The sequence below is a fragment of the Entelurus aequoreus genome, linkage group LG05 (genome assembly GCF_033978785.1).
Source record: "Entelurus aequoreus isolate RoL-2023_Sb linkage group LG05, RoL_Eaeq_v1.1, whole genome shotgun sequence".
NCBI lineage: Eukaryota > Metazoa > Chordata > Actinopteri > Syngnathiformes > Syngnathidae > Entelurus > Entelurus aequoreus.
In genome coordinates, this window is record NC_084735.1 from 82,571,753 (window position 1) to 82,599,252 (window position 27,500).

The 27,500-nt window shown below is 38.2% G+C and overlaps 2 protein-coding genes across 4 annotated transcripts in view; both read left to right on the plus strand.

The window, feature by feature from the left end:
* The window catches only part of tecta (tectorin alpha), a 104,582-nt gene that overhangs the window by 25,681 nt on the left and 51,401 nt on the right, over positions 1–27,500 (plus strand). The window contains exons 7-13 of the mRNA XM_062046686.1: positions 47–173; positions 2,946–3,065; positions 17,260–17,599; positions 18,023–18,193; positions 21,483–22,047; positions 22,129–22,371; positions 22,453–22,566. Of these exons, the coding sequence (XP_061902670.1) occupies positions 47–173; positions 2,946–3,065; positions 17,260–17,599; positions 18,023–18,193; positions 21,483–22,047; positions 22,129–22,371; positions 22,453–22,566 (1,680 nt within the window). The remainder of the gene's footprint in view (positions 1–46; positions 174–2,945; positions 3,066–17,259; positions 17,600–18,022; positions 18,194–21,482; positions 22,048–22,128; positions 22,372–22,452; positions 22,567–27,500) is intronic.
* Positions 17,614–23,790, plus strand: LOC133651098 (uncharacterized). 3 transcript variants are annotated; one of them, XM_062049043.1, is made up of 3 exons: positions 17,614–21,497; positions 21,842–22,500; positions 22,534–23,790. In XM_062049043.1, exons 1-3 carry the CDS (start codon positions 21,270–21,272, stop codon positions 22,664–22,666), a joined length of 1,020 nt encoding a protein of 339 aa, XP_061905027.1. In that variant the 5' UTR covers positions 17,614–21,269; the 3' UTR covers positions 22,667–23,790. The 3 variants fall into 3 exon arrangements, with proteins under 3 accessions (XP_061905027.1, XP_061905028.1, XP_061905026.1); XM_062049044.1 differs by having other exon boundaries at positions 21,842–22,176; positions 22,243–23,790; XM_062049042.1 differs by having other exon boundaries at positions 21,842–23,790.

The following is a 27,500-nucleotide window of genomic DNA, read 5'->3' on the forward strand; positions in this document are numbered from 1 at the left end:
GCTACCTGTCGCCGAAATCTTTGTGATTGGGGTTTTTGCCGCACAGGGCTGAGTAAGTGGGAGGACATCGAGACGCTGAATTTTCTCCCCAAGTTGCAAGAAATCAAAGCAAAGGGTATTCCGCTGTTGGAGCCGTACACCGCGCAAGAGCGACGCTGCCTCCTTTTAGCACAGTAAGGTCGAACACACACGGTGACATTTCCTGGTAGTTGAATCAAAAATGTGCCCGTGAGTTTTTGAGTTATGCATAGCGAATGACATAAACCAGGGGGTGTCCAAACTTTTTCCACTGAGGGCCGCACACTTGACAAATCAAAACAAGCGGCGGCCATTTTGATATTTTTTATTTCAAAAACCAATACAATATATGTATACACTACCGTTCAAAAGTTTGGGGTCACCCAAACAATTTTGTGGAATAGCCTTCATTTCTACGAACAAGAATAGACTGTCGAGTTTCAGATGAAAGTTCTCTTTTTTTGGCCATTTTGAGCATTTAATTGACCCCACAAATGTGATGCTCCAGAAACTCAATCTGAAGGTCAGTTTTGTAGCTTCTGTAACGAGCTAAACTGTTTTCAGATGTGTGAACATGATTGCACGAGGGTTTTCTAATCATCAATTAGCCTTCTGAGCCAATGAGCAAACACATTGTACCATTAGAACACTGGAGTGATAGTTGCTGGAAATGGGCCTATGTAGATATTGCACCAAAAACCAGACATTTGCAGCTAGAATAGTCATTTACCACATTAGCAATGTGTAGAGTGTATTTCTTTCAAGTTAAGACTAGTTTAAAGTTATCTTCATTGAAAAGTACAGTGCTTTTCCTTCAAAAATAAGGACATTTCAATGTGACCCCAAACTTTTGAACGGTAGTGTATAAAAAATATACATTTAGGCCTCCACTCAGGCTTGATCCCGGGGACCCCAAAGGGTTTTGGTCAAAAAAATATACAAAATGTGTCATTATTATTATTATTATTAATATTATTATTATTCAAGGTTTAAATCTCTAGATCAACATTAGGTAATATAAAGTTGTTAAAGATTTAAGTTGTATGCCCTTTTTGTCAAAGAAAATCCTGTTTTTTGTGAAAAAAAACACAAAATATACAATATTTTCACCCAATAAAGGTTTTAAGTGCATATTTGAGATTATATAATAATTGGAGCCTTAAAAAGGTCAATAACTCATAACATTGATTTTAATTCATTATTAGTTTTTGAGCAATGACACTTAAAAAAAAAAAGTCCCACTCATTAAAGTGTTAAAAAATAAATACTTTTTTTTTTTTTTACTGTTAACACAATAATCTCGAGATCCCCTTCAGATCTATCCGTCAATTATAAGTTGTATTGTTGTTTATGTTTTTTTGTTTGTTCGTTTTAGGCCCTTCTTTTAAAAAAAACAAAAAAAAACAGCTTAGTTTTTTTATATGGCAAACACAAAATATGCAACATTTTCCCCAAAAATATCTCAAAGTGGAAAATTTAATGTGACGTAATTATTGAATAGGTCAATAATTCATAATGTCATTGATTTTGATTCATTATTATTTTTTAAAGAAGGAAACAGCCTGCATGGCAGCTTTGTGTTATTAGAGTCTACAATGCAACATTTTCTTGTTACATTTCACCTGTTTGCTCTTTTATACCACTTTTTATGTTTTGTTTAGTTTTTTATCGTATTTTTAGAATGTGTCGCGGGGCCGTTAAAAAATTACCGCAAATGGCCCGCGGGCCGCACTTTGGACACCACTGACATAAACGGAGTGTAGCCTCTTGTCCTGGGCTGTCAAACTCATTTTAGCTCACGGGCCGCATGGAGGTAAAAATCTATTACCAAGTGGGCCGTAATGGTAAAATCATTGCATGAAATACAGACGACTCCAGGTTGTTTTCTTTGTTTTACCGTATTTTTCGGAGTATAAGTCATTCCGGAGTATAGGTCACACCGGCCGAAAATGCATAATAAAGAAGGAAAAAAACATATTTAAGTCGCACTGGAGTATAAGTCGCATTTTGGGGGGAAATTTGTTTGATAAAAGCCAACACCAAGAATAGACATTTGAAAGGCAATTTAAAATAAATAAAGAATAGTGAACAACAGGCTGAATAAGTGTACGTTATATGAGGCATAAATAACCAACTGGTATGTTAACGTGACATATTATGGTAAGAGTCATTCAAATAACTATAACATATAGAACATGCTATACGTTTACCAAACAATCTGTCACTCCTAATCGCTAAATCCCATGAAATCTTATACGTCTAGTCTCTTACGTGAATGAGCTAAATAATATTATTTGATATTTTACGGTAATGTGTTAATAATTTCACACATAAGTCGCTCCTGAGTATAAGTCGCACCCCCGGCCAAACTATGAAAAAAACTGCGACTTTTAGTCCGAAAAATACGGTAATGATAATACATAACAATAATGCATGAACATCCTTTCAATTGCAATAAACGTGTATTTCTCGTATATTTTAACACCGTAATTGGAATGAAAAATGGTAAATCTCTTAAGTTCAATGAAGCAAACCAATAGGCAAGGCAAGGCAAGGCAACTTTATTTGTATAGCGCTTTTCATACACAAGGCAGACTCAAAGTGCTTCACAGACAACAAAGTGAAATGTAAGAAAATAAAAGCAAAATTAAAATGCAGACAATAAAAATAAAAACAGTGCAGACGTTAAAAGTTAAAAGATTAAAAGATTTAGCTGAAAGCTAAGGTGAACATAAAAGTCTTCAGTCTAGTTTTAAAAGTAGTGAGAGTTGGGGATAAAAACAATAAGATATAATTTGTCTGTTGGCAACATTTTGCACTGGAATAAAAATCACAACCAAAAGCAATAAAATATGTTGTTTTTATTCGTTCCTGTCAGGTTTTCGACGCAAACTTTTTTAAGATTCTGCTGCATTTTTCCTTTGCAGCCTGCCAGAAATCTTGGTGCTGAACGGAGGTGCGGTGTCCGATAACGAGAGAGAAGACGCAGAGAGGTTCTTCGTCAGGTACTACTACCAAGACTGTCCGGAACAGAAACGTCCAGAAAGGTACGGAATCCTGCGCTCACTCAAGGTTAGGGCCACTTAAAGAAGCGTGACAGGAAAATAAAATAATAATGTCAAATAAATTACATAAAATTAGGGTGGGACATTGTTTGAAGATAAATCCAGGCCAATCCACGAGGTGGCATGCATGCTTTTATAAAATACACATGACTCTAACCCAGGGGTCACCAACCTTTTTGAAACCAAGAGCTACTTCTTGAGTAGTGATTAATGCGAAGGGCTACCAGTTTGATACACACTTAAATAAATTGCCAGAAATAGCCAATTTGCTCAATTTACCTTTAACTCTATGTTATTATTAATAATTAATGATATTTACACTTAATTGAACTGTTTAAAAGAGGAGAAAACGTGAAAAAAATGACAATTAAATGTTGAAACATAGTTTATCTTCAATTTCGACTCTTTAAAATTCTAAATTCAACCGAAAAAAAGACAACAACAACTAGCTAATTCGAATCTTTTTGAAAAAATTAAAAAAATAATTTATGGAACATCATTAGTAATTTTTCCTGATTAAGATTAATTTTAGAATTTTGATGACATGTTTTAAATAGGTTAAAATCCAATCTACACTTTGTTAGAATATATAATAAATTGGTCCAAGCTAGACAAATCATTATTTCTTCTAGATTTTCCAGAAACATTTTTTTAAAAGCAATTCAAAAGACTTTAAAATAAAATTTAAATTTGATTCTACAGATTTTCTAGATTTGCCGGAATAATTTTTTTGAATTTTAATCATAATAAGTTTGAAGAAATATTTCACAAATATTCTTCGTCGAAAAAACAGAAGCTAAAATTAAGAATTAAATTAAAATGTATTTATTATTCTTTACAATAAAAAAAAAAACAATTTACTTGAACATTTATTTACATTGTCAGGAAAGAAGAGGAAGGAATTTAAAAGGTAAAAGGGTATATGTGTTTAAAAATCCTAAAATCATTTTTAAGGTTGTATTTTTTCTCTAAAATTGTCTTTCTTAAAGTTATAAGAAGCAAAGTAAAAAAATTAATGAATTTATTTAAACAAGTGAAGACCAAGTCTTTAAAATATTTTCTTGGATTTTCAAATTCTATTTGAGTTTTGTCTCTCTTAGAATTAAAAATGTCGGGCAAAGCGAGACCAGCTTGCTAGTAAATAAATACAATTTAAAAAATAGAGGCTGCTATTTGAGCTATTTTTAGAACAGGCCAGCGGGCTACTCATCTGGTCCTTACGGGCTACCTGGTGCCCGCGGGCACCGCGTTGGTGACTCCTGCTCTAACCGCATTACAGTTTGAATAAGAAGTTAACATTTTGAAGAAATAATTCCATATAATGCAGGTGTGTCTAAACTAAGGTCTGCCGGCATCTTTAGTTTGGCCCGTGAGATGTTATGAGTTTAATAAAAAATATGACCAGCGAGGTGTTTCCAAATCAAAAAATGGACAATATAATTGCTAAAATTTTGCAGCTATCTTGTGGACGGCGCGAGTAAATCCGGGGTAATGACTGTGAATTGTGTTTTGTAACGATGGCAGCACCGCATTCACTTATATGACCCTATCCCAGGGGTCGGCAACCTAAAATTTTGAAAGAGCCTTATTGGACCAAAAATACAAAATAAAATCTGTGTCTGGAGCCGCAAAAAATGTAAAGCCTTATATAAGTGTTAAAATGAATGCAACACGTGTCTATATTAGCCTACTATCAAAATGACTGTGTCGCAGGCTGATGCAAATCTTCGTTGACAGAAATGTTGAAATGTAATATTTATTCTACACATTTTTACAACATTGGAAAAGATTACTAAAACAGAGGCTTTTCAGAGGGTGAGATAACTCCTGGAAATTACGGGCTTAGAATGGCCAAAGTTAAAGAAGTGTGTGTTCAAGTTGAAGGAAACAGAAACTACAAATAAAATGACCTCAAATATACCTAACATACGAGGCCTAATGATGCAATATGTACATACAGCTAGCATAAATAGCATGTTAGTATCAATTAGCTTGCAGTCATGCAGTGACCAAATGTGTCTGATTAGCACTCCACACAAGTCGATAACATCAACAGAGCTCACCTTTTGTGGATTCACGCACAGCATAAAACGTTTGATGGACAAATAGAGACAAAGTAGGAGTGGCATAAAACACGTCTCACTGTGGCAGCATCAAGGAAAGTTGTACATGTAAACAAACTATGGTGCGTTCAAGGACTTCCGAAATTAGGGCAAAATGGCGCGCGCCTAATACTGTAATCAGTGAAGCATGTTTAATGTAAACAGTGGGATTTCTAACAATTAGGAAGGTTTGTGTCATGTTTGTTCTCCTACAGAAACCATATTAAAGGCCTACTGAAATGATTTTTTTAAATTTAAACGGGGATAGCAGATCCATTCTATGTGTCATACTTGATCATTTCGTGATATTGCCATATTTTTACTGAAAGGATTTAGTAGAGAGCAACGACGATAAAGTTCGCAACTTTTGGTCGCTGATAAAAAAAAGCCTTGCCTATACCGGAAGTAGCGTGACGTCACAGGAGGAAGGACTCCTCACATTTTCCCATTGTTTACAATGCAGCGAGAGAGATTCGGACCGAGAAAGCGACGATTACCCCATTAATTTGAGCGAGGATGAAAGATTCGTGGATGAGGAAAGTGAGAATGAAGGACTAGCGTGCAGTGCAGGACGTATCTTTTTTCGCTCTCACCGTAACTTAGGTACAAGGGTTCATTGGATTCCACACTTTCTCCTTTTTCTATTGCGGATCACGGATTTGTATTTTAAACCACCTCGGATACTATATCCTCTTGAAAATGAGAGTCGAGAACGTGAAATGGACATTCACAGTGACTTTTATCTCCACGACAATACATGGGCGAACCTCGTTAGCTACTGAGCTAACGTGATAGCATCGGGCTCAAATGCAGATAGAAACAAAATAAATAAACCCCTGACTGGAAGGATAGACAGAAGATCAACAATACTATTAAACCATGGACATGTAAATACACGGTTAATAATTTCCAGCTTGGCGAAGCTTAACAATGCTGTTGCTAACGACGCCATTGAAGCTAACTTAGCTACGGGACAGCGGCGGCGGCGGGCGTTGTAGCTTTCGACAACACCCTGGCCGCCATCAGAGTCGGCAAGAAACATATATTTCCCCAAAGTTACGTACGTGACATGCACATAGCGACACGCACGTACGGGCAAGCGATCAAATGTTTGGAAGCCAAAGCTGTACTCATGGTAGCGCGTCTGCTATCCATCTCAAAGTCCTCCTGGTTGTGTTGCTGTAGTCCGCTGCTAATACACAGATCGCACCTACAGCTTTCTTCTTTGCAGTCTCCATTGTTCATTGAACAAATTGCAAAAGATTCACCAACACAGATGTCCAGAATACTGTGGAATTTTGGGATGAAAACAGAGCTTTTTGTATTGGATTCAATGGGTCCGAATACTTCCGTATCAATTGACGTCACGCGCATACGTCATCGTACATAGACGTTTTCAACCGGAAGTGTGGCGGGAAATTTAAAACTGCACTTTATAATTTAACCCGGCCGTATTGGCATGTGTTGCAATGTTAAGATTTCATCATTGATATATAAACTATCAGACTGCGTGGTCGGTAGTAGTGGCTTTCAGTAGGCCTTTAAAACAAAAAACAAAATTTTTTTCTCATCTTTTTCTATTTTCATACATTTTTGAAAAAGCTCAAGGGAGCCACTAGCCGCGCGTTGCCGACCCCTGCCCTATCCAGACAACCTTCCCTAATCATGGCACAAAAAAAAAAAAAAAAATGCAACCAACCCAGAAAGTCAACACACGTGGTCTCACATAACACGACCTGCCCACTTAACTTTGCGGTTATTATAAAAAAACATCCATAAAAAATTAGAGATGTCCGATAATGGCTTTTTTGCCCATCTCCGATATTCCGATATTGTCCCAACTCTTAATTACCGATTCTTATATAAACCGATACCGATATATACAGTCGTGGAATTAACACATTATTATGCCTAATATTGTTGTGATGCCCCGCTGGATGCATTAAACAATGTAACAAGGTTTTCCAAAATAAATCAACTCAAGTTATGGAAAAAAAGTGCCAACATGGCACTGCCATATTTATTATTGAAGTCCCAAAGTGCATTATGTTTTTTAACATGCCTCAAAACAGCAGCTTGGAATTTGGGACATGCTCTCCCTGAGAGAGCATGAGGAGGTTAGGTTGGGGGGGAGAGGGTAGCAGGGGGTATATTGTAGCGTCCCGGAAGAGTTAGTGCTGCAAGGGGTTCTGGGTATTTGTTCTGTTGTGTTTATGCTGTGTTACGGTGCGGATGTTCTCCCGAAATGTGTTTGTCATTCTTGTTTGGTGTGGGTTCACAGTGTGGCGCATATTTGTAACAGTGTTAGAGTTGTTTATACGGCCACCCTCAGTGTGACCTGTATGGCTGTTGACCAAGTATGCGTTGCATTCACTTGTGTGTGTGAAAAGCCGTAGATATTATGTGACTGGGCCGGCACGTGGTTTATTGGTGCTCTGTACTTCTCTCCCTACGTCCGTGTACACAGCGGCGTTTTAAAAAGTCATAAATTTTACTTTTTGAAACCGATACCGATAATTTTGAAATCGATACCGATAATTTCCGATATTACATGTTAAAGCATTTATCGGCCGATAATATCGGCAGTCGGATATTATCGGACATCCCTATAAAAAATTCACAATTACTCCCATTTGAATCCACTACAATGCCTGATGGGAAAAATGCTAAACACTCTTTCCACACTATTTCATGGTTGCCGCACTTTAGCCGCTTGATATTTCTGATTGGTTAATAACGTTTAAGGAGGTCGTCAGGGAAGTAAACAATGTAGGAGTTGAACTTTCACATACTCTTAAAAATCTATTATATTAATTATTAATTATATATCCATTATGTTATTGTAATATGTACACATATATATATAAATATACACTACCGTTCAAAAGTTTGGGGTCACATTGAAATGTCCTTATTTTTGAAGGAAAAGCACTGTACTTTTCAATGAAGATAACTTTAAACTAGTCTTAACTTTAAAGAAATACACTCTATACATTGCTAATGTGGTAAATGACTATTCTAGCTGCAAACGTCTGGTTTTTGGTGCAATATCTACATAGGCGTATAGAGGCCCATTTCCAGCAACTATCACTCCAGTGTTCTAATGGTACAATGTGTTTGCTCATTGGCTCAGAAGGCTAATTGATGATTAGAAAACCCTTGTGCAATCATGTTCACACATCTGAAAACAGTTTAGCTTGTTACAGAAGCTACAAAACGGACCTTCCTTTGAGCAGATTGAGTTTCTGGAGCATCACATTTGTGGGGTCAATCAAACGCTCAAAATGGCCAGAAAAAGAGAACTTTCATCTGAAACTCGACAGTCTATTCTTGTTCTTAGAAATGAAGGCTATTCCACAAAATTGTTTGGGTGACCCCAAACTTTTGAACGGTAGTGTGTATATATATATATATATATATATATATATATATATATATATATATATATATATATATATATATATATATATATATATATATATATATATATATATATATATATATATATATATATATATATATATATATGTATGTATGTATAGGCCATATATATTGTTACTTTACATGCAGTCGGCTTTCGGCCCCCGGCCAAAATTAATAAGCCCAAAGTCAAAAGTTCTTGACACCCCTGATCTAGTGTATATGAACCATCACATGTACGGACACTGGTCACATGATCGCACACGCCGGCATTCCACTTAACCTGTGCAGAATGTTAACGAGGGAATGTTTAGTCCCCAAACGGGGTGGGGGGGTAAGAATGAGGGGTGGACCAACCTTTGGGGGACAATGCTCCCACTCTCTCCCACCTCAATGACTCCTTTGTGCTGGGAATTCTCCGATTGGGGAAAAGTGATACACGAGGTAGCGGATTGATTTTTTTTTTTTAAATTTTAATGCATGCATCTACTTTGTCATCAAAGCTATAAAGAAAAAAGTGAGGAGATGATTTGTTTTTGGATGGCACCACAGCTGATGACATGATCCATGTTACACCTGTAATCACTTTGTTCTGGTTTAGCAGCAAATGTTCCCATTGGAAGTCATTAAAAGATCACTGCCAAGGTCCTTAAAGGGGAACTGCACTTTATTTAGGAATTTTGCGCATTGTTCACAATCCCTTATGAGAGACAAGAAGACAAAAGTTTTTTGTTTTTTTCTCGCATTTTTATTCGTAAAAATCGGCTCGTTCGGTGGCTAGCAATGCAGCTAATGGGAGCTATCAGTTCTACCTCTAAATCACTTTTAAAATGCATTCAAAAACCGCCAACAATACTTAATTTACGTTTCATAACTTGTATAATGTCCAAGCTTTATTAGCCCTTTGAGACACTTGTGATTTAGGGCTATATAAATAAACATTGATTGATTGATTGATTGATTGACATAGTTATTGTAAGAGCGAACACGGAGAGACTCTTTCCAGCGTAGTACGGTATTAGCCCTTAGCTCACTACCTATTGTCATCTTACCTGTGTTGTACTGAGCAGCCACGACGGAGACATGGTATGTCTATAGATTTCTTCCAGACAGATTTTCCTGGTGGAATTCCAAATTGTACTGATTTGGTGCACACCAAGATTACCGTATTTTCCGGACTATAAGGCGCACTTGAAATCCTTTTTTCCCCCTCAAAACTCGACAGTGCGCCTTATAACCCGGTGTGCCTAATGTACGGAATTATTCTGGTTTTGCTTACCGACTTCTAAGCAATTTTATTTGGTACATGGTGTAATGATGGTGTCATGTCTACCCCAGGGCAGCTGTGGCTACGAAAGTAGCTTACCACCACCAGGTGTGAATGAATGATGGGTTTTTAACATGTAAAGCGACTTTGGGTACTTAGAAAAGCGCTATATAAATCCCAGGTATTATTATTATTATGATAAGTGTGACCAGTAGATGGCAGTCAAACATAAGAGATACGTGCAGACTGCACTATGATGGCAATATGACTCGAGTACACAAAACCAACATTTTATATGTTCCATTGAAAATATAGAACATTACACACGGCGCTCAAAAATCTATCAAAATATTTTAATACGACTTTGGTAAGCTATGAAGACGCACATTAAACATGAGTATTATTATAGTGTGTGTATAAGGTAAGACATATTATCTGGCATTTTGCTTCGCAATACTATGCAAAAGCAACTTTTCTTACCTTCTGGTACCTGCTGATCTGTGTTTAGGATCTGCATAAATCCTGAAAAATTGCGTGCGTCCGCCTTTGTAGTCCGATAAGCTTCTTCTCCTCTATCTTCTTGTTATGGGACATTCATCCTACGCTGTTGCAATTTCTAATATAAAGTAGTGTAAAGTTCTTACTTATATCTGTCAGTAAACTCGCCACGAAAGTGCTAAAACATACCGGTGTAGTGAGTTGACATTATTCACCCAAGGAACTTTAGTTATTAGAAAGTTCCGGTCGGGCGTTTTTTTACGGGACACATTTCCGGTACTGTTGTTTTCCGGATGAGGAGATGCTGCTCCGTTATTGATTGAAGTAAAGTCTGAATGTCGTTAAAACTGTTAGCGCCATCTTTTGACACTTCTTCCACTCCCGTCCTTGCACGCTACACCGCTACAACAAAGATGACGGGGAGAAGACGCTGTCGAAGGTGAGCCACGTAAATAAGACCGCTCACAAAAATGGCCCATCCGGAAACCGACTGTCAAAGCGGTTTGAAGATGATCTGTAAAACATCATCTATGCAACATTTTGACCAAAGCACCACCATTACATGTTATGTAGACCACAAGGAAGTGTTTTACATTTAGAAAGAAAGAAAAAATATGACTTCTTTAATGCGCCCTATAATCCGGTGCGCTTTATATATAAAAAAAAAAGATCGAAAATAGCGCCTTATAATCCGATGCGCCCTATGGTCCGGAAAATACGGTAATTATTAATTTCCGGGAAAACATAGATATTCCCACAAATTGACAATCTACTCGCAATAATGGGGTCCCAGTGTGTGTGTGAATGTGACGTGATATCATTTACATTAAAATGGTCTAACTATAAAAGCCTACTGAACTTTATCCATTATATTTAAGACAAATATTTTTTTTATTTTTTTTATTTTTTTTTTATTTATTTTATTTTTTGTATTAACATGTCATTTTGTTCTCATTACATGATGCCTATAGGCTATAGCTGTATTTATTAATTTCTGTGCATTTTGTGATCCCGTGACTTGCTTCCTCATTATCTCTCAAAATGGCTCGGTAATCTTCGGGAGATTGATATTGTTTTGATCACATCTATTTATTCGCAAACTTTGGAAGTCTTTTGGTGTCACAAATCAGATATATATGATAATAGCTTCAATATAGAGGCAACTTGTTTTTCCCACTCTACTGGTACGATGGCTAGCCGTTAGTCCTGCTAGTGCAGGGGTCGGCAACCCAAAATGTTAAAAGAGCCATATTGGACCAAAAATACAAAAACAAATCTGTTCGGAGCCTCAAAAAATTAAAAACCATATTACATACAGATAGTGTGTCATGGTATATAAATTGAATCAAGAGGACTTAAAGGAAACTAAATGAGCTCTAATATAGCTACAAATGAGGCATAATGATGCAATATGTACATATAGCTAGCCTAAATAGCATGTTAGCATCGATTAGCTTGCAGTCATGCAGTGACCAAATATGTCTGATTAGCACTCCACACAAGTCAATAACATCAACAAAACTCACCTTTGTGCATTCATGCACAACGTTAAAAGTTTGGTGGACAAAATGAGACAGAAAAAGAAGTGGCATAAAACACGTCCTAGAAAGTCAGAGAAAGTTATACATGTAAAGAAACTACGGTGGGTTCAAGGACTGCCAAAATTAGTAGGACAAAACGGCGCTCGCCAAATACTCGAATCAGTGAAGCATGTTTAATATAAACCGTGTACTTTATAACAATTAGGGAGGTTTGTGTCATGTTTGTCCTCCTACACAAACCATATTAACACAAAAAATATAAATTTTTTCCCCTCATCTTTTTCTATTTTTCATACATTTTTGAAAAAGCTTCAGAGAGCCACTAGGGCGGCGCTAAAGAGCCGCATGCGGCTCGCCGACCCCTGTGCTAGTGTGACTCCAGGGAGACAAGCAGTGTGTTGTGCAGACGTCCACACCTGTCGCCGTTTATTAACAGCATCGCGGTCTTAAACGCACGCCGAGGACTCCACAGAAGTGGAACGAGGCGACCGGCTGCAGCAGCTCGTGAGAGGAACCGCCTTAAATTATCATTTGTCCCAGCCTCCATTAAGATGCCCAACAATGTGCAATAGAATGTTAATACATAGGTTAGCACTTTTTTAGCACATAGCACTTTAGAACTAAGCACTTTAGCACACAGCACTTTATCCATGAGCTCTAGTGCAATGCACACTGGTACATTATCTTTATCTCCATACTGTAGATTTTATGCCTACATCAAAGTGCCACCTATGTCTATCAAGCTCCATGTTCCGATGTTTAAATGTTAGTTGTCTGGTTGTGCTTGTGTTTTTGTTCTGTTGTTTTTGTGTATGTTAAGAAAGCATTGATGCACTGTGCCCAGGACAAATTTCCCCGCGGGGACAATAAAGTTGAACCTTGACCTTGACCGTGATTATAAATGCCGGGGCGGCAAGGCGGTCAGCGTGGTTGTGGAGCTCCGTGCGCACTAAAAAGGCCTCTGGCGTTAAAGGCCTACTGAAATGAATTTTTTTTATTTAAACGGGGATAGCAGATCCATTCTATGTGTCATACTTGATCATTTCGCGATATTGCCATATTTTTGCTGAAAGGATTTAGTATAGAACAACGACGATAAAGATTGCAACTTTTGGTATCTGATAAAAAAAAGGCTTGCCCCTACCGGAAGTAGCGTGACGTAGTCAGTTGAACATATACGCAAAGTTCCCTATTGTTTACAATGATGGCCGCATGAAGTGAGAGAGATTCGGACCGAGAAAGCGACAATTTCCCCATTAATTTGAGCGAGGATGAAAGATTTGTGGATGAGTAAAGTGCAAGTGAAGGACTAGTGGGGAGTTGAAGCTATTCAGATAGGGAAGATGCTGTGAGAGCCGGGGGTGACCTGATATTCAGCTGGGAATGACTACAACAGTAAATAAACACAAGACATATATATACTCTATTAGCCACAACACAACCAGGCTTATATTTAATATGCCACAAATTAATCCTGCATAAAAACACCTGCGTGTTTGTTATGCTAGCTCCTAGCTCCTCTGCTAGCTCCTAGCTCCATAGAACACGCCAATACAATTCAAACACCTGATCAACACACACAATCACTCAGCCCAAAAGACCGTTCACCTAACCCAAGGTTCATAAAGCTTATATATTTTAAAAAAGTTACGTACATACGCAAAAAAAAGTTGCGCACATACGGTCAAGCGATCAAATGTTTAGAAGCCAAAGCTGCATACTCACAGTAGCACGTCTGCGTCTTTGTCATCCAAATCAAAGTAATCCTGGTAAGAGTCTGTGTTGTCCCAGTTCTCTACAGGCGTCTGTGTATCGAAGTCAAAAGTCTCCTGGTTAGAGTCTCTGTTATCCGAGTTCTTCCATCTTGACTGCATCTTCCGGGAATGTAAACAAAGAAGCGCCGGCTGTGTACTGTTGTTGCTGACTACGTTCGAAAAATACGTCCATTTCGCACCGACAACTTTCTTCTTTGCTTGCTCAGCTTCCTTCTCCATAATGCAATGAACATGATTGCCACAGATTCACGAACACAGATGTCCAGAATACTGTGGAATTATGAAATGAAAACAGAGCTTTTTCGTATTGGCTTCAATGTGGAAGGCATACCCGTGTTCCCCGGGTTACGTCACGCGCATACGGCATCCTCAGAGGCGTTTCGAACCGGAAGTTTAGCGGCAAATTTAAAATGTCACTTTATAAGTTAACCCGGCCGTATTGGCATGTGTTATAATGTTAAGATTTCATCATTGATATATAAACTATCAGACTGCGTGGTCGGTAGTAGTGGCTTTCAGTAGGCCTTTAAGTATAATACTGATATACTGCTTTTTGATTGTCGTCGAGGATCACCTTTATTTAATCATGGCGGCCAAAATCATGATCCTGATTAAAATGTAAATAATTGTGCAGCCCTACACTGCAAAAAGTCAGTGTTCAAAAACAAGGGAAAAAAATACAAAAATTAGGGGTATTTTATTTGAACTAAGCAAAATCATCTGCCAATAAAACAAGAACATTTGGCTTGTCAAGATTTTCCAAAACAAGTCAAATTAGCTAACCTCAATGAACCCAAGAATACCTTAAAATAAGTATATTCTCACTAATAACAAGTGCACTTTTCTTGGTAAATTTTCTTAAATGAAGTAAACGCTAGTGCCATTATCTTGACATAATGATATGCGCTCGGCATTACATTTCTTGAAACCAGCAAACTTATACTAAAAACTAATTTATTGTTCTTAATGGAAAGGCAACGAGGCAACCGCTCGTTACTCTCGGGGTCTCCTAGCCGCTCAGGCAAATCATATTGTCTAAAAATGCATTTTTCCATCGATAACATGACATCATCGCGCCAAGTGCGTGCTCTTTCAGTCAATTAGTGCGCATATATACACAGCCCGGCCCCCGGCCAGAATTTTTTTAATTGTAATTTGGAAGAATTTATCTGAATGTGCATGAACTATTTCTGTTCAAAATTGTTTGAAATGTTAAATGTTTAAATGTTAACTTTATTAACTGGTTTACTTTACTCTGCCAACTGTACTACTATATGAGTATGTATTTTTTATTGTTTCATTGAAAATAAAACTGCAAAGTCCATTTGGCTGTCATCTGTTTTAATTATGAGACACAATTACCGTAATTTCCGGACTATAAGCCGCACCTGACTATAAGCCGCACCAGCTAAATTTAGGGGAAAATACAGATTGCTCCATATATAAGCCGCACCCGACTATAAGCCGCAGGGTTTTGATGTGTAATTACCGTAGTATATAGGGGTTCCTGCTACCACGGAGGGGATTGTCGGGACAGAGATGACTGTTTGGGTTCGCAAAGCGTCCCATTTATTAACTATAAATCTTTCAATCATTCAGTCAAACTTTCTCACATCTTTGACATGGCGAACAGCATTCGTGCAGAGTACAAATAATACAACGGTGCAAAGTAATACAAAGTGCTCGCATGTACGTTATCAAAATAACCAGCCTACCGGTATATGAAAAGTCAGTCTTTAATCATTGTGTCATCGTCTTCCTCCTGCATACGAAAACCACTGAAATCCTCTTCGTCGGTGTCGGAGAAGAACAGGCCGTATATAAGCCGCACCCTTGTATAAGCCGCAGGGACCAGAACGAGGGGGAAAAGTAGCGGCTTATAGTCCGGAAATTACGGTATGTCAAAATCATGATTTTTTTTTCATGCTTGAAATAAGAAATTATTACTTTAAAAAAGTAGTTTTATACTTGTGAGTGTTGACGACACAGCTTTGCAGCAGTTGATATTCTAGTTTCAAGCATGTTTTACTCAATATAGGTCATCAAATCTCAGCAACAAGCTGTAATATCTTACTGAGATCATTTAGGACCAAAACCCTTAAAGGCCTACTGAAAGCCACTACTACCGACCACGCAGTCTGATAGTTTATATATCAATGATGAAATCTTAACATTGCAACACATGCCAATACGGCCGGGTTAACTTATAAAGTGACATTTTAAAATTCCCGGGAAATATCCGGCTGAAACATCGCGGTATGATGACGTATGCGCGTGACGAAGTCCGAGTAACGGAAGTTATGGTACCCCGTAGAATCCTATACAAAAAGCTCTGATTTCATTTCATAATTCCACAGTATTCTGGACATCTTTTGCAATTTTTTTAATGAACAATGAAGGCTGCAAAGAAGACAGTTGTAGGTGGGATCGGTGTATTAGCAGCGGACTACAGCAACACAACCAGGAGGACTTTGTTGGAGCGCTAGCCGCGCTAGCCGCCGACCTCACCTTGACTTCCTACGTCTCCGGGCCGCCAAACGCATCGGGTGAAGTCCTTCGTCCTTCTGCCGATCGCTGGAACGCAGGTGAGCACGGGTGTTGATGAGCAAATGAGGGCTGGCTGGCGTAGGTGGAGAGCTAATGTTTTTAGCGTAGCTCTGTGCAGTCCGGCTGCTAAGTTAGCTTCAATGGCGTCGTTAGCACAGCATTGTTAACCTTCGCCAGCCTTGAAAGCATTAACCGTGTATTTACATGTCCACGGTTTAATAGTATTGTTGATTTTCTATCTATCCTTCCAGTCAGGGGTTTATTTCTTTTGTTTCTATATGCAGTTAAAGCAAGATGCTATCACGTTAGCTCGTAGCTAAAGCATTTCGCCGATGTATTGTCGTGGAGATAAAAGGCACTGAATGTCCATTTCGCGTTCTCGACTCATTTTCAAGAGGATATAGTATCCCAGGTGGTTTAAAATACAAATCTGTGATCTACAATAGAAAAAGGAGAGAGTGTGGAATCCAATGAGCCAGCTTGTACCTAAGTTACGGTCAGAGCGAAAAAAGATACGTCCATCGCTGCCTCTCAAGTCCTTCACTGTAACGTTCCTCATCTACGAATCTTTCATCCTCGCTCAAATTAATGGGGTAATCATCACTTTCTCGGTCCGTATCTCTCTCGCTCCATTGTAAACAATGGGGAATTGTGAGGAATACTAGCTCCTGTGACGTCACGCTACTTCCGGTACAGGCAAGGCTTTTTTTTTATTGGCGAGCAAAAGTTGCGAACTTTATCGTCGATTTTCTCTACTAAATCCTTTCAGCAAAAATATGGCAATATCGCGAAATGATCAAGTATGACACATAGAATGGATCTGCTATTCCCGTTTAAATAAAAAAAAATCATTTCAGTAGGCCTTTAAAACAAATAAAACACTAACATAAAATCTGCTTAGTGAGAAGAATTATTTTATCAGACAGAAAATAAGCAAATATCACCCTTATTTGAGATATTTAATCTTACTTAGATTTCAGTTTTTGCAGTGTATCCCAGGGTATAATTTGCTTCTCTTCTCGACAGGTACCACGAGCTGGTATCCAAGTACGGTCAGCTGGCCCCGCTGGCCGACGTGGACCTGAGCCCCCAGAGCACCATAGTGGACGTGCGCTGGGGCGACAAGGTGGAAGCGGTGAACCTCCGCCTGGAGCAGACGGTGGGCGACCTGAAGAAGCAGCTGAGGGCGCTGCTGCAGCTGCCCACCAACGGCGTCCGGCTCTTCTACATCAACCGGGACATGTGCTCTGTGTTCGGGCCCGAGGAGCTGAAGTGCGGCTGCCGGGCCCTCCACTCGTACAGCATCCGGGACGGGGACGAGATACTGGTGGTGCCCAAGGTGAAAAGTCGCTGCAGCTCCTCGGATCATTGAGGTAGGAGGACACTCGGGGGGTACTCCCTGAACTCTTACTGGATTGAATTTGTTTTTTTCATTCAATTTTTCAAAAATTTAAAAAAATGTCACTTTGGGTCGGCCTTACGTCAGCACAGAAGTCCCTACTTGGACTGTTTGTCTACCAGTTGGACACTGGGGAGGGGAAGCTAAACCAAGTTATAGCTTCTTGGGCGATTTTGTGAAAAACTGAACCAGTCCTTTGATGCAAACTGATTGATCATGATTTGATTTTGAGGACAGAAAATGGACAAATGACCAGTACCAACTTGGAGATGCCTGTTTACTGCGAAAGATGTGTTGTCTTAGAGCTACTGATTGAAAGAACCGCCGTTGTGCGGAAGGTCAAAAACAGCAGTTTTGAGTATTGAGCCATAATCCTCCGGTTTTGTGCAGAGATCCCGACTGCACGGTAACCAAACGCCTGCTGCAGTGTCGGGTCACTTCCTCACCGAGGAGGAGGAGACCACCCACTCCAACCTGCCTACCCGAATGAACCTGAATGCTTCTTACATTGCTCCTCACAAACCTGACACCTCCAGTGTCTGCTCTTTCACAGGATGCCAGGTCCTGGCCTCTCCCACTGGCCCATGGACTCCCCCCTTCCTCCAAAATCAAAGGATTCCTTTACAGGGAGGAAATGAGTTCCCACTTGCTGGAAACTTTTTACAGAAGAAAAACCTTGGACTTGTCTCCTGATCTGGATTGTCCAGGGCTTTCGAGACGGAGGGCTGGTTTGTTTCCACTGCAACTGGTCATCTCTTGAAATACCAGAAAATGCACACGTTGTTCCGACAAAGGGCCTGATTTACTAAGATCCGCATCCCAAACAGCGTGTGCAAACTATAAAATTGCAAGTACTAATTATTAGTGGGCGTGTTGAGTGTGATCTACTAAGACCGCGTTTAAATACGTTTTTTCCGTGTACTATACGTGGCATCACCATAGAGCAGGCATGGGCAATTATTTTGACTCGGGGGGCCAAATTTAGAGAAAAAAGTGTCTGGGGGCCGCTATATCTATTTTTAGGAACACTAATACGAAACCTCACAATAATGTCTGATTGAGTGCTAGAAACGTTATGACAGACCGCCTGAAAAAAGGAATGGAATGTTACATTTTTTTACTGAATGAGACACCCAGAATGTACAAGAAAATAATGTGTTATTTACAATATTAACTATGAACGATAAAACACTGAATATTGACAACATATGAACGGCACACCCCCTCGATCGACATGTTTTACAATCAAGCCAACTGCAACAAAAATGCAACAAACACAAAAAACCCACCTATTATTCGAGACTAAGCTTTAGAACTTTGTTGTAAAAAAATCTCCTTCCGCGTCTGTCCCTGACACCCGCATTTCAGGCTGGCCGCTCTGGAAACACTCTGTGGAAACGCTCCCCACCCACACTGCTTGGTGCCTCGTCTGAGCTGCTGTGACGTAGATTACCATAGCAACTAATTAGATTACCATAGTAACTAGTATATCATGCAAAAGCGCAGATTCCAACCATTGAAATACTTTGGACAGTTCAAGACTTAACAGTCATTAGAAGACATCACTGCACATCATAATGGCAGCTACACTTTCCATCTTAAAGATCTAAAAAAATTATTTGGGAATGTCCGGCGGACCAGATTGAAAAGCTTAACGGGCTGCCTTAATTTGCCCAGCTCTGCCATAGAGGCACTTATTTACTGCACATTCATTTTATCATCAGAATCAGAATCAGAATACCTTTGTCATTGTATGTAAACAACGAAATTGGACAGCAATCCAGCTCAGTGCTTTTGAAACAAACCTACATAAAGTAGTCTTAAGACAACAACAATAATAAAACAATTTAAAAACATAATAAAATGTAAAAAAAACCAAAACATATTGCACAGTAGATCTTTATCAGAGGTAAGCAAGTAAGAAAGTGGTGAGTGTTCAGGTAAGTGCAGAGTTTAGGGCAATAACAGCTGTAGGATAGAAACTGTTTTTCAGTCTATTTGTCCTTGCTTTGATGGTCTTATAGCGCCTCCCTGAGGGCAAGAGTTCAAGCCAGTGGTGACCTGGGTGGGATGAGTCCTTGAGGATGCTGTCATGCTATGTTTTCGAACAAGCAGGAGACTTGTACCACTTTTTATGGGCAGTTCAGGAGCAGTCGTGCAGTGCATCTACATTGAAGCCCGCAGGAGAGGCTGCACTTACAAAAAAATGTATACTTCAAACATTTTTTTCATATAGGAAACATGTTAATAGCTATGTGAGAAACAAAAACGTGTCAATTGAATTTGTTTTAATCAGTCCCTTAAAGGGGACTGCACTTTTTTGGGGAATTTTGCCTATCGTTCACAATCCTTTTGAGAGACAAGAAGACAAATGTTTAATTTGTAAAATTTGCCTTCTTCTCAGCGGCTAGCAAAGCAGCTAACAGAAGCAATTCATTCTGCCGCTAAATCACTTTAAAAATGCATTCAAAAACCGTCAACAAAACTGCATTTACGTTCCGCAACCCGTACAACAACCAACAATCCTCATTGTTATTGTAAGAGCGAACACTGAGTAAGTACTTATCGAGCGTAGTTACACATCATCTTGTGGCGGCATGCTACGGCATTAGCCGTAAGTTAGCCACGGCAAGACCCAAGCTAGCTTCTGCCTCAGCAGCTGAATGGCTTTTGCTTTGCGATAGGACACCAATCAGTACTGAGTGAAAAACATGAATAATCATATCACAGTATCTGTAAAGTATTAGCCCACATACTCAGTCGGTGGGACAGTTGACTGTTTGGTCCAGCTGGCCGGGAATGTTTATTTAAGTTGATTTTGGGTAAGCAATCCATTTCTGTTGGCACGTTCCACATTTACAGCGTTAAGTCGCGTCAACCTCACTCTTTCGGCTTCTGTCCGTTCCGTTTCACTCACTCTCTCTGTGCTCGCTTTCAGAAGCAGCACTTCATCCTCTGTATATTCAGCTTCAAAAAGATAAAGGTTGTGAGACCTCATTTGTCCCAAGAATATTTGTCTTCGTTGTCTTGTTACCAAGTCTGCCATGATTACAACACACTCGCGTTTGTTTCCAGAAGTAGGAGCACGCATTTGTTGCCGGAAGTCGGAAGGAAGAAAGTCTTTAGTCAGGGACATCACGGGACAGAAGATAGTCTCTAAACACGAGTACATTCTATAATAACACCAGAAGAAGATGCTAGATGTGTTGCTAGTTGTTTAAAAAAAAAAAAAAAGTCTGTAAACACTTGAAAACATCTCCACAAAGTACCTTGTACAAAAAGCAGCAACAATTGAAAATATAGCAAAATTATAAAAAATATGTTAATACTAATATCTGTTTTAAATGTATGTATACATTTTTGGAGCCTTTCTAAAGAAAATCATATCATAGCAAATTATGCAAATTACTTGATGACGTCACAGTGACCACGCTCATAACCACGCCCCCACCGCCACAGGTATCTTGGCAGTTTAGGGGAAACTCTGTACATGCGAACCTTAGTAAACCAGACCCAAAGTCTCCACTGGCATCGACATCACCCTTACCCATAGCCATCTTCGTTCTCATGTTCTCAGGTAATCTCAATTCAACTCATTTGTTTTCTATACCGACCGCCCCAATTGTGAGTTGATACCATGCAGTGGAAAAGTGGCATTAATCCAAAGATGACTTGTACATCCCATGATTTTCTAAAGGATATAAGGTCTCACCGACTGGAAACGCATAGAGTAGAACCACTTTGGGTCTTCTCTTCAACTGGATTTGTCCAGAACCTTCATTTATCCTCGTTTTCCACTGCACAATCCAGCAAAACAGATACCATGAGGAAACTCCTCGTATTTCATCAGTGGAGGTTCCAATACCTAGAGGAAACTCCTCATACTTCATCAGTGGAGGTTCCAATACCTAGAGGAAACTCTTCGAACTTTTTCAGTGGAGGTTCCGATACTACGAGGAAACTCTTCGTACTTCATCAGTGGAGGTTCCAATACTACGAGGAAACTCCTTGTACTTCATCAGTTGAGGTTCCAATACTACGAGGAAACGCTTTGAACTTGATCAGTGGAGATTCCAATACTACGAGGAAACTCCCCCTAATTCATCAGTGGAGGTTCCAATACTACGAGGAAACTCTTCGTACTTCATCAGTGGAGGTTCCAATACTAAGAGGAAACTCCTCGTACTTCATCAGTGGCTGTTTCAATACTACGAGGAAACTCTTCGAACTTCCATCAGTGGAGGTTCCAATACCACGAGGAGACTCCTCGTACTTCATCAGTGGCTGTTTCAATACTACGAGGAAACTCTTCGTACTTCATCAGTGGAGGTTCCAATACTACGAGGAAACTCCTCGTACTTCATCAGTGGCTGTTTCAATACTACGAGGAAACTCTTCGAACTTCATCAGTGGAGGTTCCAATACCACGAGGAAAGTCCTCGTAGTTCATCAGTGGAGGTTCCAATACTACAAGGAAACTCTTTGAACTTCATCAGTGGAGATTCCAATACTACGAGGAAACTCCTCGTACTTCATCAGCGGAGGTCGAGGAAACTCCTCGTACTTCATCAGTGGAGATCGAGGAAACTCCTCGTACTTCATCAGTGGAGGTTCCAATACTCAGAGGAAACTCTTTGTACTTCATCAGTGGAGGTTCCAATACTTCAAGGAAACTCTTCGAATGTCATCAGTGGAGATTCCAATACTACAAGGAAACTCCTCGTACTTCATCAGTGGAGGTTCCAATACTACGAGGAAACTCCTCGTACTTCATCAGTGGCTGTTCCAATACTACGAAGAAACTCTTTGAACTTCATCAGTGGAGATTCCAATCCTACGAGGAAACTCCTCGTACTTCTTCAGTGGAGGTCGAGGAAACTCCTCGTACTTCATCAGTGGAGGTCGAGGAAACTCCTCGTACTTCATCAGAGGAGGTTCCAATACTTCAAGGAAACTCCTCGTACTTTATCAGTGGAGGTTCCAATACTCCGAGGAAACTCTTTGTACTTATCGGTAGAGGTTCCAATACAATGAGGAAACTCCTACTTCATCAGTGGCTGTTCCAATACTACGAGGAAACTCTTCGAACTTCATCAGTGGATGTTCAAATACTCAGAGGAAACTCCTCGTACTTCATAAGTGGAGGTTCCAATCACGCCACGACCATAGTTTTGGACGCTGCTTTATTAGACTCTGCAGTCTCCACTTTGCTCTCACTGCCCTGATTCTCCTTACAGATAAACTTACTTATCAGCCACCACCAGAAGCATGGTTTTTTTATGAGCGTGTCTCATTTCGATTGAGCCTCTTCGGGTTTTCCCGCCTGTACCGACCGGCCAGAAAACTAGCCGAGCGTGGTGACTTCTTCACGAAGTGACTCGATGAGAAGCAGTGGAAATAGCCAAGTCACTACCGTCACTTTAGACGTATAAGCCAATTCTTCGGTGACCTGGTCCTGGCAATACGTCCTTTTCTTGGCGAACCCGGGAGAACTCTGCAAACCCACAGAGACTAAAGGAAAGCTTCTCTTGGTTTCGAGGCAATTTGGGTTTTTTTTGTCTGCGGCGAGCTTTCCGATGGATGAAACAAGCCACAGATTTGTGTTTTGGGTGTAAACTTAAATGGCTGCGAGTGAAAAGTGAAGCTTGCCTGTCCTGAAATGTCCACTTGCTTTGTTCAGCGCAAAACTGGAGATGTTTTAGTCGTAGTTCTTGATGTTCTTGAGTGAATGCTGATGAGGGAAGGTGATCAGGTTGCCATATGGTGTTGGTTTGCGTATATATTCACAAGAAATTGCTCTTTTAAAGGTGTTTTCGTAACATTGTTGGTGTCTTACGCGGGAATTTAAGATTCCACATACAAAAAAATGAAAAACAGATTTGGTTTTTTTTTCCCCTACTGTGGACGGGAATGAATAAGCTTTGGGGTTATGATAAAACAAAAGAGGAAATAATGTTTATGAATGAAATGTATTGCTTTAAGTACAATGTTCATATTGCACTCTCGCTACCATGACTGTTCATGGTGCGCCTGGTGTGTTAATTTATATCTTACGGGTTTATTTTGTTGGTGGCGATTTTGTTTCCTCAACATCATAAGGCCGTTTTCACAGATGTACTTATGTATAATGTTTATGCTTATGTTAAATAAATAAATAATCATCATCTGGCTGTACTGTTGTCATTAGTCCCAAGCTTCAAAACAGCAGGCTAACTAATGCAAATGAATAATTAATTCATTGACCCCTCTTTAAAAAAAAAATATTATTAAAATAGTCTGGATCATGTTTCTGGGACATTCCCCACCAGTTTTTGTGCTTCCAACTCTTCCAACTGCGGGGTCTTTAATCCTTGTTTTGGTCGCTTGCAAGTTCACTCTGTCACAAAAGGCTCTGTTGTTTTTTTTAATGATCGAATATCCATTTTACAGTTTAAATTGTGTGACGTAATTTATGGCTCTTATGACAGTTTAAAAGTCCCACTAAAATTCTTGGGGACCCAAAAAGGTCCAACTCATAGAAGTCACACTTTTTATTTTTGTCAAATGTTTTTAATGCACAAAATAATGCAATATTTCCCCCAATTTTTGTGTTAAAAAGTCACATTTTTTATTTTTGTCAAATGTTTTTAATGCACAAAATAATGCAATATTTTCCCCAATTTTTGTGTTAAAAAGTCAAATTTTTTATTTTTGTCAAATGTTTTTAATGCACAAAATAATGCAATATTTTCCCCAATTATTGTGTTAAAAAGTCAAAAAAATTTATTTTTGGCAAAAAATTTTAATGCACAAAATATTGCAATATTTTCCCCAATTATTGTGTTAAAAAGTAAAAAAAAATTATTTTTGTGAAATGTTTTTAATGCACAAAATAATGCAATATTTTCCCCAATTATTGTGTTAAAAAGTCAAAAAAATTTATTTTTGTCAAATGTTTTTAATGCACAAAATAATGCAATATTTTCCCCAATTATTGTTTTAAAAAGTAAATTTTTTTATTTTTGTCAAATGTTTTTAATGCACAAAATAATGCAATATTTTCCCCAATTTTTGTGTTAAAAAGTCACATTTTTTATTTTTGTCAAATGTTTTTAATGCACAAAATAATGCAATATTTTCCCCAATTATTGTGTTAAAAAGTCAACATTTTTTATTTTTGTCAAATGTTTTTAATGCACAAAATAATGCAATATTTTCCCCAATTATTGTGTTAAAAAGTCAAAACATTTTATTTTTGTCAAATGTTTTTAATGCACAAAATAATGCAATATTTTCCCCAATTATTGTGTTAAAAAGTAAATGTTTTTTATTTTTGTCAAATGTTTTTAATGCACAAAATAATGCAATATTTTTCCCAATTTTTGTGTTAAAAAGTCACATTTTTTATTTTTGTCAAATGTTTTTAATGCACAAAATAATGCAATATTTTCCCCAATTATTGGTTAAAAAGTCAATTTTTTTTATTTTTGTCAAATGTTTTTAATGCACAAAATAATGCAATATTTTCCCCAATTTTTGTGTTAAAAAGTCACATTTTTTATTTTTGTCAAATGTTTTTAATGCACAAAATAATGCAATATTTTCCCCAATTATTGTGTTAAAAAGTCACATTTTTTATTTTTGTCAAATGTTTTTAATGCACAAAATAATGCAATATTTTCCCCATTTTTTGTGTTAAAAAGTCACATTTTTTATTTTTGTCAAATGTTTTTAATGCACAAAATAATGCAATATTTTCCCCAATTATTGTGTTAAAAAGTCACATTTTTTATTTTTGTCAAATGTTTTTAATGCACAAAATAATGCAATATTTTCCCCAATTATTGTGTTAAAAAGTCAAATTTTTTTATTTTTGTCAAGTGTTTTTAATGCACAAAATAATGCAATATTTTCCCCAATTATTGTGTTAAAAAGTTAAAAAAATTATTTTTGTCAAATGTTTTTAATGCACAAAATAATGCAATATTTTCCCCAATTTTTGTGTTAAAAAGTCACATTTTTTATTTTTGTCAAATGTTTTTAATGCACAAAATAATGCAATATTTTCCCCAATTATTGTGTTAAAAAGTAAAAAAAAATTATTTTTGTCAAATGTTTTTAATGCACAAAATAATGCAATATTTTCCCCAATTTTTGTGTTAAAAAGTCACTTTTTTAATTTTTGTCAAATGTTTTTTATGCAAAAAATATTGCAATATTTTCCCCCATTTTTGTTTTTTATTGGGATATTTGACTTGAAACTAATTGGAGCCTTGAATAGGTCAATAATTCACTACAACATTGATTTTGATTTATTATAATTTTTTGAGTAATGACAGCTTTAAACAAAAGTCCCACTAAAATTCTTGGGGACCCAAAAGAGCCCCACTCATAAAAATGTTTAAAAAGTCTCACTTTTGTTTCTTACTTTCAGTGCTTCTTGATGTGAAGTGATTGGAGCCTTGAATAGGTCAATAATTCATTTTGATTCATTATTATATTTGGAGCAATGACAGCTTTGTGTTATTAGACTCAACATTGCAACTTTTTCCTTCTAATAGTATTTTTGGAAAGTGCCGTGGGCCGTTAAAGAATCAAAAATGGACCCCAGGCCACACTTTGGACACCCCGGGCTTAGATGAAGGAGTCCGGGGGCCATAAGAAGGTTTGGGTTTCTAGAAGAAGGTTAGTCCAGTGGTGACTGGGGGCCGTGAAGAGGCCAGGGCAGGGCACAGGCGACGTCCGGGATCAGGGCTTGAATAGGATCTGGACTCTGCGGCGGGGATTGGGTGACTGACGGGTATCCTGTCTTTGTCAAGGTCAGGCTTGATGGCTTCTCCAGAAGTCACCATGCTGTTGTATGCATTGACGGACTGCATCAGGTGACAAGTTAAGAGGTTTTATTTTGAAAAAAAAAAAAAAAAAAAGACCTAAAGCCTCCTTAGATGTCGTCTATAGAAACTGTGAGAAGCAAACTGGACACCTTCGCTGGTTCTTATAGGTTCTTTCCACGTGGTTTATTTTCATCCAAAAAGTCGATCATCTGGTTCGGAACCATAACACAAGATTATTTGTTAACAAGGATGAGAAATCGCAAAATAGTCAAAATAATAATTGGTTGGATTTATATAGCACTTTTTTCTAGGGACTCAAAGTGTGGGACACTGGGAACGAGGGTTGCACAATATACGATATAATGGGTGTCTAAACTTGGTCACTTGGGGGCCGCATTTGGATAAAAATGCCGATATATATATATATATATAATATACACACGGGGGATGGCGTGGCGCCGTTGGGAGAGTGGCCGAGCCAGCAACCTGAGGGTTCCTGGTTCGATCCCCACCTTCTACCAACTTCGTCATGTTCATTGTGTCCTTGAGCAAGACACTTCACCCTTGCTCCTGATGGGTCGTGGTTAGGGCCTTGCATGGCAGCTCCCGCCATCAGTGTGTGAATGGGTGAATGTGGAAATAGTGTCAAAACACTTGGAGTACCTTGAAAGTAGAAAAGCGCTATACAAGTATAACCCATTTACCATATGTATTATATGTATATATATATATATATATATATGTGTGTGTGTATATATACATACATATATATATGTATGTATATATATATACAGGTGTATGTATATATATATATATATATATATATATATATATACATAATATATATGTGTGTATATATACTTATATATATTTATATATTTATGTGTATATATATACGTATATATATTATGTGTATATATGTATACATACTACAAACCCCGTTTCCATGAGTTGGGAAATTGTAAATATATTATGTACCTGTATATATGTGTATATATTATTATATACATATTATATATATATATATATATATATATATATATATATATATATAT